The sequence below is a fragment of the Sparassis crispa genome, assembly GCF_003851025.1.
Source record: "Sparassis crispa DNA, contig_000002F, whole genome shotgun sequence".
In the NCBI taxonomy this organism is placed as follows: Eukaryota; Fungi; Basidiomycota; class Agaricomycetes; order Polyporales; family Sparassidaceae; genus Sparassis; species Sparassis crispa.
The window spans coordinates 2,769,542-2,785,395 of record NW_020939749.1 but is presented as its reverse complement, the minus strand read 5'-3'; the positions used below and the strand labels follow the sequence as shown (position 1 = coordinate 2,785,395).

Below are 15,854 nucleotides of genomic sequence, written 5' to 3'. Positions count from 1 at the left end.
CGACCATGAACGCAGTCCGCCTTTCTCACCGCTTTGCAAAGCCACTCCGACAGTCATGCATCCGGTCTTACACGACCCTCAGTGAACTACCTCCACTACCACCTCTTGAAGAATGGCGGCATCATTTCACTGTAGGCACGAATTACAGCAGGGAGAACGTCTCCCTATGGAACCCGCACACTGCCGCCAGAATCGCCCATTCTTTCCTGTCTAACCCGAGTCCGGCGTCGGGAAACGGAAAGATTATTATTGAGGCCTATCCTGGTGAGTAGCTTGTTGCTTAGCAACATCTCTCGTGCCAATGACAAACAGGTCCCGGCGCACTATCCAGGGCGCTGCTTACCTTGCCGAAGTCCAAGGTTCGGAAACTCATCATCCTAGAGGATCATGAGCAATATCTCAAGTTCCTCCGTGTAAGTAATCACGTGTCTCCTTTGCTTCACCTTTCGTACTCACAAGTTATGAAAGCCTTTAGAAGAGGCCGATTCACGTGTCAAAGTCATCCCACTCTCAGGTTTCAATTGGGACACTTACAGTCACATAGAAGACTTGGGACTTCTGGATGACGTAGAGACACATGCGTGGGAGACCCGTTAGCTGTCACCTGCACTGTACTTCGAAATATCTGCTCACACATCGCTTCACAGTACATCCCCAACTTCATTTCATCAGCCACCTTGAACACTCAATTAAGGGAGAGCAGCTGATAGCACAGTTGTATCGATGCATTCCCGAAAAAACGTGGCTATTCAAGTATGGTCGAGTGCCCATGAGTCTTATTGTCAATAATTGGGTTTGGTCGGTACGTCTCATTCCTGTGTCCAGAAATTTACAATCCGACGGTGCTCCTTCAGCGCATATCATCTGGGCGTGGGAAGGCCTCTCGTTGCAAATTAACTGTGATCGCTGAGGCAACTTCCGAGTCCATGCCATCACTCGCGTCCGAGACTCTCCAGCCAACCGGAGAGCATTTTTTTCCTCCTCTCTCGACTGAATCACGCCGTTCTGTTCCGCTGCATGCCATCAACATCATACCGCTCGAGGATCAGGTACGTTGTACCTACCTCTTTTATTAATGCTATCTTATAGTCCGTGTAGATCATCACGCGGGGTATGCTGGATAAATGGGATTATTGTCTACGCCGTCTATTCGTTCTCAAGTCTACACCACTGAAGCGCGCTATCGGGTCAGCGTCATTTACTGTGATCCCTTACACTCGCTTGACGCACATTGCAGCTCGCTAGCCCCCGGCGCCCAAACGTTACTCAAAACTCTCACAGACCCGAACCTCCCCCCCGAGCAGCATTTCAATATCAACAAGTCTCCACGAGATCTTTCAGTGGCAGAATGGGCACTACTCCTGCGCGCGTTCGACGACTGGCCGTTCGCTCCTGAGGTATGTTCTGTTCAATGCACTCATGCAACGCCGTCGGGATTCATTTTGGTTTCGCAGGAGTTGCTTATTACTGACGCATTTGCACGTCACAACAGCGTCGGGCGGAAGAGCCATTGATTATGTTCTTCGGCGTCAGGCGAGTCACAATGGCCAAGATTCGGCTGATCCAAATAGCATATTACCATACATGCTCTACAATATATCCACTCTAGTTTTACTAAGTGAAGATTTCACATTTTTGATACCTCTGCGCTACTGCCGGCAGATAGTGTAGGCGTCCCTGCCGAGCCTTCCTTATGCTGGTGTGAACCCAGTAAGCAGGGACGAAGGGTTTGAAACACGTAGGACCGACTCACCTCGACCGCATCTGTTATGTCTTCCTCTGGTGTCGGAGGGATCCCTGCCAGTTGTGACGCCATCGACTCCACTTGTGTGTCGTCAGCTTCCTGTGTTTCGGTCTCGGTCACCATTGCTACGTTGTCCGCTGGTTTCTCAGCGATGGGCGTCCCTTCACTTGACTTATCGGTCGGCACCGGCTGAGAGTCTTCGCTGCTTTTCTTTTTGCGTCCTGGTGCCCTTTTCTCTGGCGGAGGAACAGATGGATAGCCAAACAGCGTGGCCTGTTTCCCGGTAGTTTTCTTCTCCTTCTCTTTCGACTTGCCCTTGTTTGGTGGATGCCCTATAGGAAAGGAATTTTAATCCGTCAGCAAACTCGACCATGCAGAAAACGCGCAGAGTGTGACGCACGAGTAGTCTCGGCAACATCAACTTTATTGAAGAAGCTCTCGCTTTTTTGCACCGATCTGTTGGCTTCCACACTCCTTGTGAAAGGATTACGACCCGTGTCTGCGCCAACCTTGCGAGCGAAAGGATTTCCTCCTGCGAATACCGTAAATTGATTTAACGGCTAATCAGTCAAGGTGTGCCCTTACTCGACAGTGCGGCGGGATCCCCTATAGCACGCCGCTTCGCCGCATTGTCGACGCTCGGATAGCGCAATTCTCGCACAGGCTCGTCTTCCTCCGCGCGCTTCCTTTTCCCGTCTGGAGAAGCGACCGACCAGTCGGCGTCCATGGAATCGTCGACAAACGACGACTCAAAGGTACTAGTGTCTGCTGACACCTGACTGCTCATGTCTGCCCTTGCCGGCACAGTAGCGGTGCTCTTGAACGAATCCATGGCGGGCATCGCACGTTCGAGGCCGGGACGATGGATCGCAGGCGGGGGCCGAAAGTCCTGGAAGGCTTTCGGGCGCTGGGGCTCAGCATAATACGAGCGCTCAGGCGGAACAGGCGCGAGGTCCCGCGCACTCTGCCTGCGCCTATCGCGCGCGCCCGCTAGGCGGTCGACGCCCTCGCGGTCGTCTTTGAGCGCCTCCATCTTCTCCTGCAGCCCGATGAGGTGGTAGAATCCCGCGACCTTCATCGCCATGTCGAACGACGCGGTGTGGTGCAGGAGCCGTGTGAGGTCCAGTGCACGCGCCAGGCGATCGTTCTTACATGCGTTCTGGATCAGCTGGATGATCTCCTTGTCGAGCGCGAGCTCCCGCCGCGAGATGTCGTCTGTCGTGAGCTCGTCGCCGAGCCCATCGCGGAGGATGTCAAGCAGGATGGTCTCACGTGCAAGACTACACATGTGCTAAGTTGGGGTTAATGTGATGACTGCTTGATGTACTCACTGCTCCTCCAGTGGTGCCTCCTTCGGGTCAGTCCGATGGAACGGAAGTCGCAGGGGAAGATCCTGGATGAGGGGACGAGGGAATCCTGGATACTCTTGTCTACCCTATAGCGGTTGTGAGCTCAGACTCGTCATGAGTGACGTCAGACGAACCTTGAGAATCAAGCACATGAACGTTTCTCCATCAACACCCACGGGCCAGTATGATTCTTGCTTTCCCTCCCGCCGCTCCAAGGTGTTAGTGTCCAGGGCACGTGTCCATGTTGCTGCGAATGGCAGTCTGAACCTGGGTAACATATTCAACACGCCCGCAGAGTCAAAGATGGCTGGAGCCTATGCCGCACAACCGTCGGAATCAGCTGCAAATTCATGCACGAGAGTACGCACCCCCTCCTCCGTGATCCCGATCCATGTGAGGATGTGTTTCTTCGGGACAGGCAGTGTATCTTTCTGCAGTAAACAGAAGTCGTCGAATTTGATGAGTCTACCGGTCAAATTCTGCGAGCCTAATATTCCAGCATGAGTCGACGATCACAGTAATGAAGAGGAAGGCTGACCGTCCAAAGTCGTGGAACCATCTCGGTGTACGACGAACACCCACTCCGCGCCCGCAACCATCGACACAAAGTCTCCTTGCAGACTCAGGCAATGCCGCTCAATGCCCGTGCCAGTCAAGAAGATCAGCTCATTGTCGCTAGTGGCGACCACCACGTTGCCGTTCCCCCGGATATCTGCATCCGACTTCTCGCGGAGCGATTTAGTGGGCGGGAGTCCGCCCGCAGCGACACCCAGCACGCGCGAGTCCTTCGGGAGCTCGTACGTCCATTCGCCCTGCGTTGCCCAGGTCCCGTATGGCTTATACATGACGTGCGCGGGGTGGTCGTTCTCCGGTTGGCACGCGTACAGCGCACCGCGTTCACCTGGAGAGGCCGTAAGACGAGACTATCAGATTGCACGGACATAAGGTGCTCACCCAGGGATGCAAGTTCATACTTGAAGTGGTCCGTGAAATGGTAGCTTTTCCGAGCTGACCGGTCGTGGAATTCCACGTTGACGATGTGGTGTGTGTCTTGGTCGGTCACCTCGATGACGCCGATCATGTTGTAGGCTAACCGGTCTTCATTAAGCTCACATAATGATGAAATGCGACCATGCACTTACCGAGGTACCGTTTCTTGTTCTCCATCGGAGTGGAGCCTGGCTGGAAGGGGGGTTGTGCCTTCGTGACACTCACTATTGTCGAGGTTCATAACTGTGAACATCTGTACCAGCTTTGCATGATAAATCTTACCCATTTCCCGCACACCATCCTCAGCGTCCCACTTCTTCTCAGTGTCATCTTCCATCCCTCCACCCAAGTCATCCAGTATCCAATCATCGTTATCGAGGTCCACACCGAGATCCTTGTCAACGTCCCTTTTACTACCTCTTGGCGTATCGGCGTCATGGTCGAATAATGTGGGAGTCCTTGCCCTTTGCTTAGGGACGGTCGCAGAGCTCGAACCGCCCGAAACCTTCGTGGGGTCGGGAGAGGATGCGGGGATAGGGTGCGGCCACCGGGTTAATACGCCGTCCATGTCTGTCCATGCAAGCAGATTCTGGGAGGGTGAGAAAGCGATCTGGGTGACTGGTGCGCTAAGCGAGCCTTGGAAGCTGAGGAAAATCATGAATTTGTGTTGATTCAGGGAGAATGAAGGGAATGGACTGACCGGAAAAGCAGTCGACGCGTCTGCGTCGACCAGATGAATATCCCCGACTTGGAGGCCGACGTGAGGTACACGCCGTTCTTCGACAGAGCCATAGCGGTGATGGGACCCGACAACGCATCATCTGAATACGTGGAGGACTTTGCCCAATCGTTCCGGGAGATGGTTACAATTTCTGAGAACATACGTCAGGTACAGCACAGGCGACAGCTTGATTATGACTTGCCGTGCGCCCGAGTAGCTGCAAAGAAGTATTGCCCAGAAGTGTGCCAGATCGCAGAGCAATCGTGTGCAAATTCCGGAGACCTACTTCGCGTCAGGAAGAATGCGACGAGCACTAATGAAGCTATCACGCACTCAGAATTTGCTACTGCTGGGATCACGCCCTCAATGACTTTCTCTTCCTTTGGTTCGTCTTCTGATACGTCCCAAACAATGATCTTCCCTTCTGCTCCACATGTAGTCTGTTGAAATTGAGTATGTCTTCGCGGTGCGACCATAAGATGCCCACCAAAAGAGATCCGGACGGGTGCCACGTCGCCCTACGGACAGCCTTCGTGTGGCCCTTCAAGACAACGATTTTCGTGGTATCTTCCAGGTCAATAAGCTTGACGGTGGGTTCACTGCGCGAAGTTATCAGAGATACGCGTCATGAATCATAGCCAGCACGTACTCTGAAGTGACGGCGATCCGGGCTCCCTTCGGATCCACTGCGACACAACGGATGGGTACGCCAATCGCACTGGTAATGAGACCTTCCAGGTCTTTTGCCCCTCGAGTGTACTGCCTGACTTCGGCGTCTTCGCTTCCAGAAAACCAAGAGTTGCGCTGTGGACGCGTCAGCGACTCGTCGGACTCTAACGGACAATACGAACACCAGCAGCCACTGTGGTGACCCCATCAACAGCTTCAGTAGCAGCATCTGGTTCTTGGTCTGCGCCTGCGTCTGTGCGCCAAATGCGGACCAACGCGTCCGTCCCTCCAGTGTAGATGTGCCTACGGAGCGTGTAAACTTGTAAGTACGGCTACCAAGATATTTTAAACACTCACGAGCCTTCCCTTGAAAACGCAAGGCATGTATTCCCTGGCTGATGGGCAGAGTTAATGAGGGGTTTGTCGGACATGGTCGAGGAGATGGAGGGGTCGGTTGAGGGAAATTGACGCGCGAGACGCGAGACGTAACGTGATCGTGATGCTGTCACTCACATGTGTCACACCAGTCACGGTAGACGTGACCCGCTAAGACCACGGTTCATCTCACCCTCGGTCTGCTATACGATGGAGTCGTCTCTTCCATTGTTCGCATACTCCACTGCCTCCGAGGTTCTAATTTCAGCTTGCATCGTCCCCCTTCTCGATGAATGGTGCAACGGATTAGCTTCGGACCGCCCTGCGGCATAAGCTCCTCGTACGGTCCGGTTCTCTGGGCTCCTGACCTCTGTGTAGACATCGAATACATGGCTCGTCTGCTCTCGATGTGCTTTGGGTTTTCGTGTCCGTCATGTCGTTGTTCACCACCAGTAGCCCTTTCTCTTCCAACCCCGTGGAAACAAAGGCAGATCTTTCCAGATATCTGATTGGTCTTCTCGACCCCCTTGCTTCACATACCTCACCTGGTGGTGCTCGCATCCACCTTGGCTTTACAGGGACTCACTACGATGACATAGCCGCTCAGCTAGAGGGCTTCTCTCGTCCCATCTGGGGCCTTGCATCGCTCTTGGCCGGCGGGGGCTCATACGAGGGCACGCAGCGATGGGTCAACGGTTTCGCGAATGGCACCCATCCAGACCATGAGGAGTTCTGGGGAAATATGAGGGATAAGGATCAGCGGATGGTTGAGTGTTCGGCCATCGGTTTCTCCCTTGCCGTCGCGAAGGGGCATCTGTGGGATCCACTCCCGGAACAGGGAAAGAGGAGTCTTGAGACCTGGCTCGGTGGAATGAACGATAAGGAGATGCCTAACACGAATTGGCTGTGGTTCCGAGTCAGTATTTCGCCGCTATGGTCAGTTCGGTCGGACTTACATTCGTGTGTGAAGGTGTTCTCCAATCTCGGGCTATCAAAAGTTGGATCGTCCAAGTTTGACGCGAAGCGCATGAAGGCTGACCTCGACCATCTCGATACGTTCTACATCGGCGGCGGTTGGTCCAGGGATGGCCCGGAAGGCGTCGTTCAGCTCGATTATTACTCGTCCTCCTTCGCCATCCAATACGCGCAGCTCGTGTACTCTAAACTCGCCCAGGCAGAAGACCCCATCAGGTGCGAAGAGTTCAGAAACCGCGCACGTCAGTTTGCCTTGGACTTTGTGCATTATTTTGATCCTGAAGGTTAGCTTTTACCGATTTCATCCGCCTTGCCGTGGTTGAGGTCTTTCTGCCAGGACGCGCGATCCCATTCGGCAGAAGTCTGACTTATCGTTTCGCGATGTCATCTTTCTGGGGAGCGATCGCCTTTGCAGATGTTGAACTCCCTGCTCCACTCAGTTGGGGAGTAGTCAAAGGGCTCCAGCTGCGAAACATTCGCTATTGGGCTAGACAAGCAGGAGCATATTATCCCGACGGAACGCTTACTATAGGATATTGTTACCCAAACCACAATATGACCGAGGTTTGCAAGCTATTCACATCTCTCCAATGTTGCGCGTACCCTAAGGTATCTGTGACCAGAATTATAACTCGCCGGGAAGTCCATATTGGTGCTGCAAATCATTTATCGCACTAGCTCTGCCCACGACGCACCCCTTTTGGCAGGCAGGTGAACAACCATACCCTGCGAGCCTCCTCGAGACTACCAAGCCGCTATATAAACCCCTGCATATCGCAACGAACATGGGCGGACACACGTTCGTCCTATCCTCTGGCCAGCAATGCTCCTATCCAGTCAAGCAGAGCGCTGCGAAGTACGGAAAATTTGCGTACTCGTCCGCGTTCGGATACAGCGTTCCTGTTGGAAGCCTGACGCTAGAAGAGCTTGGTGCGGACAGTGCACTTATGCTGAGCGACGACGACGGGGAAGTCTGGAAGTGCAGGCGAGAGACGAAGGAGGCGCGCATTGAGGACGGGAGGTGGCTCCGGTCGATGTGGTACCCCTGGAAGGACGTCGCCGTAGAGACATGGCTGGTGCCTCCCGCCGAGGAGGCGCCGCTGTGGCACCTACGTATCCATAGGATAAGAACGGGCAGGCGGCTGCTCTCGGCTGAAGGCGGCTTCGCGATCTATGGACAGCGGGAGGATGGCAGGGCGCTGGAGCCTTCCTCAGGCGAATATTTCGGTACGTTGGAGAACGGTTCCGAGGTGAGGGCGGCGTCCAAGGCGGGCGTGTCGGGCATCGCAGAGCTTGGACAGCGGCCGAGCAGGAAGGGGAACGCGCTGCGCACCGATGCGAACACGAACTTGATGGTTCCGCGTGCTGTGGTTCCTACCCTCATGGACGAACACGAGGCGAGTGAGGGAGATACGTGGCTTGTGACTGCTGTGTTTGGCTTGCCGAGTGTTGAAGATCAGGAGGGTGCTCCTGATGGTTGGGAGGTAGAGTGGAAGAAGAGGCCTGCTATTCCGAAGGAGATCGCGGCGTTGATGGGATAGCTAGACGAACGCTAGGGAGCGATGTGGTGAAGTTTCATGAAATGTAATAGTACTATAGTATTGATATTGAACCTGCAGGGCCACATTCTTCAGATTTCTATATATAGGAATGCATACTTTTTTCTCATAGCCTTCGAAGATTCGACACTGGTCCTACTGCAGCGACGCGATCACGTGGCTCGCGTTTCCTCTGTCTTCGCGCACCGCCCTCGGCTTGAGCGCGAATTGTGACAACCCCATACTCCGTATGCCGACATATGCTGACTCTTTCGTCTCCGACATCGACACCCTTTCTATACTCAGCGGGATATCTGGCACCCGGTGAGGATATTGCAGGGTGATTGTGTGTGGTCTCCACTCACATTCTGTGCACCAGTGCGTATGGACCGAGGAAACGCGCAGATAATGGTACGTCTGTTTTGCCAAGTGATTGTGTACATCTTATGCTGGGTTATTTCTTAGACTCGTCCAGTGTTCTGGGACAACCCGTCAGTCGGCGAAAAACGTACGGTCTCAACTCGCGTTTTGACCGCATGATGGACACGGTCAATGTCCTACACACGCATTCCAAACCCCGCTCCAGTCGCCGTCGCGCTGTGTCTTCTTCCTCTGGGACTAGTTATGACCTGCCGCAGACGCCGGTTGGCGCATATAGCGACCTCAGTGAAGGCAGGCTTGGTCAAGGATTCTCTGTGCTCAAGATGAAGACGTCTGTGGAAAGGATGGAGGGATTCTATGACGAGCGTCATGCGAACGGCGACGGAGAAGTCAAAGTGGGCGCTACTAGAAGATCCCGCCCTCCGCTACCTCCATGGCTTTGCAACACGGTCTTGTCCCTCGATGTTCACCATCCTCTGCGCGTCCTCCTACCATCTATCGTCACGGATGGTGTCCAGGGCTCTAGCTCTCCGCTGACTGTCAATCATCATAACGACTTCCCTCCAGTTCCTTTGCTCCAAAATGCTGAACCTGATGAACCTGTTTTCGCATTCTATCCACCTCGAGCAGGGTTTGAAATGCCCCCTCCACGTCCAATGACTCGGGTCATTGGGGTTGACAATGCGGCGAATGAACAAGATGACCACGCTTTCCCCTTGGCTGCGGTAACGCAAGAAGGAATACTCGACGTTGCTCAGTCTCCTGCCGAAGAATCTTGGGTAGCTTCTCTGTTAGCAGACGAAGGTCTGTCTGGAGCTACCGATCCCCTACCATTCTCAACAGCAGGTCCCACTGTTCTTCTTTCTTCTATATCGCCCACGCAGTCTTCCGTTCCTGTCGCCGTCCGCCCTACACCTCGATCACATTCAAATGTTCTCGATCCTGCTCACTTTGATGCTTCCATCCCAGATGAGGCTCTTGACTTACTTCCGTACTCTAAGCCTGGCCCGCTCGTTCCGCTCCGCTCGTTCCACCCAAACACACGAATTCCGGCTATGCTGCCATCTCCCACAATTTCTTGTCCACATATTGACGATTCGCTCTCTCCTGTTATGCCGATTGAAACTCGAAGAAATAATCCAGAAACGCATACTCACTCGCGCTCTCGCTTGCAACACACGAAACGTGATTACGCTCAGGCATTCGAGGGAGAAGCCACTCCACAACTGATCTTACGGCGACCTATCCCCAAATCACGTTCCAACTCTTCCCTCGATTTCAGCGATAGTCCGAAACTGAACCATACGGGCTTGCACTCAGCGCTGGGGCGCCAGCCTACTCTTGTTCTGAAGCCTGAGCCTACACCTCGTATCAAACCATACTCCATTCCTGGACCGGCCCACGGGCACAGGCCTCCAAGCGTCTCGCCCAAGAGAGTGTACTTCGAGGCGCCAGCTGAGGACCCGTGCTCTTCCGACCCTGTGGAAGAGGACGACTACATGCTTGCTCTGGACTACCGTAATGGTGATGTGGATGTTGACGTTGAGGCCTTGGACTTCAAATGGGAGAAGTTCGACCCAGGCGCTGAAGTGAAGAGCGTCAGTCACAATGTACCCGAGGAAAGACACTATGACTCAGACGACAACGTTTTCTCCTTCGCGTTCAGTTCCGACTCCAACTCCCATATGCTGGCCACTCCGCCTCTACCAACTGCTGATGATACATCTCATATTCTGGATGAAGCGCAGCATGCCACTGTTGTATATGGTGATGAAGATGACGAGCTCTACTGGAACGAAGTCACTGCTTGGTCGGATGCGCACGGTGAGCACTCTCGTACACCACCTGGTGATTCGGATAATCCTGGTGGTCACACTGGGGAGGAAGAAATAATTCAAGCGTCCTCGTCGTTGTCGACGCCGCCACGAGGACCGTCCTTTGCTCCAGCACCTGGTATCTTCATATCACCTCTACGAGGGGGACAAGAAGCACAACAAGAACAAGAACAGGAAGAACAACAAGACGACGGACCGGCACGTAAGGTCGACGAAATGGAAAACGAGACCCGGGATATAACAACAGATCAGGACGCGAAAACATCTGAGGTACGATATTCTGTGAAGCAACAGGCATATACAGGGTCTAAAGCTTTGCCAAACTCTGCAGAACCCAGTCCTAAGCAGAGCAACGGTCACACCGGTCAGAGGCTACATGCCAGATGACATTGGCAGTCCTAATCGTCTCCAGGCAGAAAATGGAGCCAATCGGGCAGGAATAGCGGAAGAGCAAGATGGTGCAGTGAGTACACACGAAGTCGGAGTTGACGCCTACGAGGATGTGCAAGCGTTGGAATTAGACTCGTCGCAAATGACGAACGATAGCATTGAGTCTTGGACAGAGGCAGAGAAGAATGATTCAGAGGGTTAGGCAATCTTGGCACTCGGTCATTCGGCAGATAAGCATTTGGCTGGCATTGTGCTATCGTGCATATAGCTACCCACTAGAACTAATGCCACACATTGTACGGATGGACGCAGTGACGGTGTGCTCGTACAACGACACTTGCCCTGTATGGTGCCACAGATGCTTCCAGGATCGATCGGGTTCTTCCGCGAGCCTCAAAAATTTATCCGCCGAAGGGATTTTGAACGAACATATCCTGCGTCCAGACAAAAAGCAGACTATGCTGAGCTAACAATTGTGCGGACAGATAATAGATGTTGTGAGGATAATGTCGATGCATGAGTCGGAGGTATGCAGTTGTGGCGGTTCGTAATTGGCCAAATAGACGACAACAGCGTCTGTCAACACGAGGACATCGCGAGGCATTCGACACTAATTGCAATCCATCTGTTCAACGGCCGTTCCGATTTACTTCAGCATCTCGTATTCTCATTTCTTGCATTTGATTCCCTCGCATACCTTGGCTTCTGTTGTTTCCCCAACTTGCTCTCCTTCCGAGTTCATACTGCTACCTCAATCTCTTGCTACAAACATACAAGTTCAATATGTCCGCGGTGGGTGCACCGGATGCGATGAAAACCTTCATGCTGAGGTCCAGCACTCCGGGTACGTCATTGTGAGATTCTATCTTTGTATCAGAGCTGAGAGAACGCTATCCGGTTTAGCTTCAAGTGAAAAAGGTGATTAGTTTGTTCACATTCAGCATACAGTCTCGGCAATTTACATATAAAAATTTGCAGTGCTGCTGTATCTCGAGGGTATGCAGAAAGCTCCACCGGATGAAGAGGATAGGGCTAGCGTCCGGTCTAGTGGCAGGATGCGTAGCCCCCTTTCCAAAGCCAGTGCCTCAACCAACGGTCGCAGGCTGGAGGAACTGGCAGAGGAGGATGCCGGTTACGAGGAGCACAGGAATGGGGGCATCGAGATTAGGTCAGACGTGCAAGAAGCCAACGGCTCGGACATTGCCCGCACGATTCCCATCCACACCACTGGTCTCGTGAGTGCTGGTTATCGTCATCCGCGTCTCAGTCATCTTAGTCGTCTGCAGCCCGAGCACGAGCCCGGTCCTGATGATCCCCCTGGTCCCCACTTCGAATCCTATGGATCGTCGTTCGGCAACTTCGGACCTTTGCCCCCTGGCCCTGCTCCTTGGAACAATGGTCAGGTAGGTCTCCAAAGCAACCACTATCAGCGAGCCGTAATAATTAGCGCTATTGAAGACGAACGCTCCCCTTTCTCCTATCGACACAGCTTCATTTACGTCCAGCCATCCCAACCCGTTCCAGGTAGGAAGGTCTGTGTTGTGCTTCGTATCCAGTTGCTAAAGTTCTGTCAGCAATTCGGGATGACACCAGCTACGGCCGCAGGAGTCCCACTGCCAGCATCTGTGGCGTCGCCCTCCGTTCACACGCGACCTATCTCTACCAAGGCGCAGTCTGTTGCCGACGCTGGTGCAAACGGGGCGAACGGGGCGAACGGGGTACGCGATGAATTGCAACGAGCGACGGGGAGCTAACATTTTCTTCAGATCAGGTCTCCTAAAGCACAATCACGCGTTCTTTCTCCAGCTCGGACGGGGGGCGAAAGACCCTGGTCGCCGCGCTCCGTTGCATCTCATGGTCAGTCCCTGAAGTCGCGCAACACCCAGAAGACGCAACGCACCGTCTACCCGCCTCTGCCTGAGTCGATGATGGAGGAGACTGCTTCGCAACGACCGCCGTCCCCCCAGCGCTCGATTGCGCCGTCAGAATCAGCTTCTCAGATGACAAAATCGAGGTACAGAGCACCTACCACCAAGGAGCCCTCTCAGAAAGCACGTTCGGTCAGAAGCACCACCGAGGTCAATGCTATCCCGCAGCAAGGAACTGCGGCTGAGTACTACGCAGAAGTAAGGTCACAACGGGATGGTGAGCGGAACGAATAACCATTCGTGCCGGACTCTTACTTAAACCTCTCAGGACGCTCGCAGGCGCCGATGTCGCAGGGACCGATGTCGCAGGTAGCCATGTCGCAAGGACCAATATCGCAGGCAGCCATGTCTCCTCGCAGCTATACGAGTCAGGTTCCTCCCCTCAGGACTGCCGCTACAAATGAGGAGCTGCAGCGTGCCGCTGCCGCTGCTTTGTCCCCCACGCGGTCGAAACGTTCCAACCACGATCCAGAAGCCACCCCAACTCCATCGCGCCCCACATCTCCCGTGATGGATCTAGACGCGGACGAACAAAGGATGGTCCATGACTTGCTGAGTAGGCCCTCGCGTTCCCGCACATCATTTGCTCTGTCCACCATGGCGCCATCCGCGTTGGAACCTGAGATACAGAACTCGCACTTCCACGACATGGAACTGTGCCAGCTGCTTCATGCGCTGGATCAGCCCATGGGTGAGCCTGTCAAGAAAGCCGTGAGGAAGGCTGTAAGGACACGAGTGAAGAAGCTGGGCATGAAGTACGATAACGAAGTAAGAGGCCGTTGCCCATGCGTTTGATGCATTGTAACTGATTCCCTTTCATCTAGTCTATTAAGCAGTACCGTAAATCTTACCACGACCATGACCCTAGCGTGCACCTCAATGCCGCCCTCAACGCTATTGCTCCTAGCTCGAGACGTTCCACTCAGCTGGGCGCATCGCAGGAGCCGCCCGAATGGGCCAAGGACCTTATCGACGGCATGATCAACATGCGTGAACGTCTTGACATTCTCGCGCCCAAGATTGAGAAAAGCCTTCGTTCCTCCCGCGGCGATTCCTACGTCGCAGAATCCCGTGGCTATCTCAATGGTCACCACCATCATCACTATTCCCACTCTGAGATGAATGGAGGTTATACTCAGAGTCCGATGACCCAGACGGTCAACATCCACACCCAACCCAGCGGAACGATGGGTGATGACTCCATGTTCCAGCCCGGAGAAACTGAGCTCCTACGCGAGTCGACCAATTTGCACACTCTGCCTGGCTCCATGCATCATCACGATGGATCCGTCCGCGGGGCAATTCCTGAGGAGGATATGTACGAGGATGAGGACGATTTGCACCTCCATGATGGAGACCCGCGCGGCATGGGCAGCCGTAGCGATTACATGCCTACTCGTGCTGAGTCTCCCGGACAGCAATATCTTGAGGAAGAGCTGTACAAGCTCAGGGTGAAGCCGACGGGTAGCCAGTCTGGGGCTACGCACAAGACTTGGGAGGTGGCGCGGGATGATGGCGAGGACTACGACGATGAAGATGTACAGGCTGCCGTAACAGAGTCAGGCATGCCCGAGATTCCTGACACGAACACGGGAGTCTATACGGATCGCCGAGCCTCCCCGCCGCTCCCGCCCATACCTCACGACTCTCGCGCCGATATCGTCATGCCAGAGCCGCAGGTGTGGCAGCCGGGCGACTACAGCACCGAACCTCCTCTTCCTCCGCCGTGGCAGCGTGTTCACCAGCGACTGCTCAGCTGGGCTATTGTATGGCCTATGGCTGAGCTCGACAACGCGCTGAACAGCACGACACGCGGGATGCAGGTGGACGAGGTTGCGTTGAGTATCTGGTCTACGCAGACGTACAAGCGTTATGTTAGGGCCAAAATGACGGACACTCCTCGCGGACGCGTTGACCGTCTGTTCGTGCCGCCGAACATGGCGGATGCGATCAGTACTGCTGTATATAATGGTCGCCACGGGGATGCTTGTGGAATGCTGAGAGACCTGTGGGCTCCTTTCGGTCTTGAGGGCATTCCGAGGCTCTTGGTCGTACTGGCGAAGCACCGCAACGATGAGAACCACTGGGTCGTCCATCGGTGTGTAGTGGTCGTATCTCTGTAGAAATTGAGTCCCCGCGCTGACTCTTATCCATTCCTCAGCTTCTCTCTTCCTGATGGGTCATTAACCACTTATGATACATTCCCGGAGCGGTGTCTGCCGGACGGTCGCGTGAGTCTCAGAATTCTACATTCTTGCGCTATTATTGACCTTTCTTGTCTTGCTCTCAGCCTCTGGGGTGGTGGTTCGCTATCCGCATCGCCTGGCCCGATGCTATCTACCCCAGCCCAGACCATCTCATGCAGAAGATGGTTCGCCTTCACCGTCCGTTGCAGCTTCCGATCGATAATTCGGTGGCTGCGGCCGGTATCTGGCGCAATCTCCTCATGGGCTCGCGAGCTGAACGCAGTCTTGACTTGGAGCGTCTGCGGGACCTGATGAACACGGAGGTGAAGAACCTGAGGCAGCGAAAAGTGATGGGCAAGCTGTCCATCGGTTCGCCGAAGCCTAACTGGGAAGACATGCACTAACGAAACGAATTGACTGACGATTTACTGACGCACTTGTATTACCCAGGGACGATGAGAATGCCTTTTTCCTGTTTATTTCACTTTCTTCATTCCTCTGTTTTTATTACTTCGTCTGCTGTACTTGTTTTTGTTTTGACGACAATCCTAGCTCCTCGCTTTTTTCGTTCTTTCTGGCTGGTGTAAAGCATATCACATATAGGTAGTAGCACTAGTTCTAGACTCCCACTTCGCCCCGGTGCTGGATCCTGTACTTGTGTGTTGTACGTAGTGCATATGCCAGAATGATTATCATAGGTTATGTTCGTGTTGCACTAGTTTGGGTACACCATGTTGTGAGATGGGTGAGAAGGGTGAGAAACGTGCAGTTTC

The 15,854-nt window shown here is 53.8% G+C and overlaps 5 protein-coding genes across 5 annotated transcripts; 4 read left to right on the top strand and 1 right to left on the bottom strand.

The window, feature by feature from the left end:
• Nucleotides 1–5: 5 nt before the first annotated feature.
• SCP_0309370 (hypothetical protein) lies at nucleotides 6–1,514 on the top strand (the record flags this gene model as incomplete). The annotated part of the gene is made up of 8 exons (XM_027756322.1): nucleotides 6–264; nucleotides 313–413; nucleotides 469–592; nucleotides 648–802; nucleotides 855–1,049; nucleotides 1,099–1,187; nucleotides 1,238–1,397; nucleotides 1,455–1,514. 8 exons carry the CDS (start codon nucleotides 6–8, stop codon nucleotides 1,512–1,514), a joined length of 1,143 nt encoding a protein of 380 aa, XP_027612123.1.
• A 113-nt stretch (nucleotides 1,515–1,627) lies between these two features.
• On the bottom strand, nucleotides 1,628–5,904 carry SCP_0309360 (Minichromosome loss protein; the record flags this gene model as incomplete). Its single annotated transcript, XM_027756321.1, has 18 exons — nucleotides 1,628–1,696; nucleotides 1,754–2,076; nucleotides 2,145–2,276; nucleotides 2,330–3,024; nucleotides 3,076–3,179; nucleotides 3,228–3,407; nucleotides 3,462–3,580; nucleotides 3,632–3,994; nucleotides 4,048–4,182; nucleotides 4,236–4,307; nucleotides 4,366–4,727; nucleotides 4,784–4,955; nucleotides 5,007–5,086; nucleotides 5,138–5,244; nucleotides 5,292–5,403; nucleotides 5,454–5,608; nucleotides 5,656–5,776; nucleotides 5,831–5,904. 18 exons carry the CDS (start codon nucleotides 5,902–5,904, stop codon nucleotides 1,628–1,630), a joined length of 3,375 nt encoding a protein of 1,124 aa, XP_027612122.1.
• A 377-nt stretch (nucleotides 5,905–6,281) lies between these two features.
• Nucleotides 6,282–8,364, top strand: SCP_0309350 (hypothetical protein; the record flags this gene model as incomplete). The annotated part of the gene is made up of 4 exons (XM_027756320.1): nucleotides 6,282–6,764; nucleotides 6,819–7,107; nucleotides 7,161–7,387; nucleotides 7,447–8,364. 4 exons carry the CDS (start codon nucleotides 6,282–6,284, stop codon nucleotides 8,362–8,364), a joined length of 1,917 nt encoding a protein of 638 aa, XP_027612121.1.
• A 247-nt stretch (nucleotides 8,365–8,611) lies between these two features.
• On the top strand, nucleotides 8,612–11,169 carry SCP_0309340 (hypothetical protein; the record flags this gene model as incomplete). The annotated part of the gene is made up of 4 exons (XM_027756319.1): nucleotides 8,612–8,685; nucleotides 8,741–8,772; nucleotides 8,827–10,847; nucleotides 10,909–11,169. 4 exons carry the CDS (start codon nucleotides 8,612–8,614, stop codon nucleotides 11,167–11,169), a joined length of 2,388 nt encoding a protein of 795 aa, XP_027612120.1.
• Nucleotides 11,170–11,750: 581 nt separating this feature from the next.
• Nucleotides 11,751–15,485, top strand: SCP_0309330 (predicted protein; the record flags this gene model as incomplete). Its single annotated transcript, XM_027756318.1, has 11 exons — nucleotides 11,751–11,811; nucleotides 11,871–11,885; nucleotides 11,946–12,202; nucleotides 12,254–12,370; nucleotides 12,426–12,491; nucleotides 12,542–12,685; nucleotides 12,734–13,112; nucleotides 13,164–13,663; nucleotides 13,720–14,993; nucleotides 15,057–15,126; nucleotides 15,186–15,485. The coding sequence occupies 11 exons, from the start codon at nucleotides 11,751–11,753 to the stop codon at nucleotides 15,483–15,485; spliced, it is 3,183 nt and encodes a 1,060-aa protein (XP_027612119.1).
• Nucleotides 15,486–15,854: the final 369 nt, after the last annotated feature.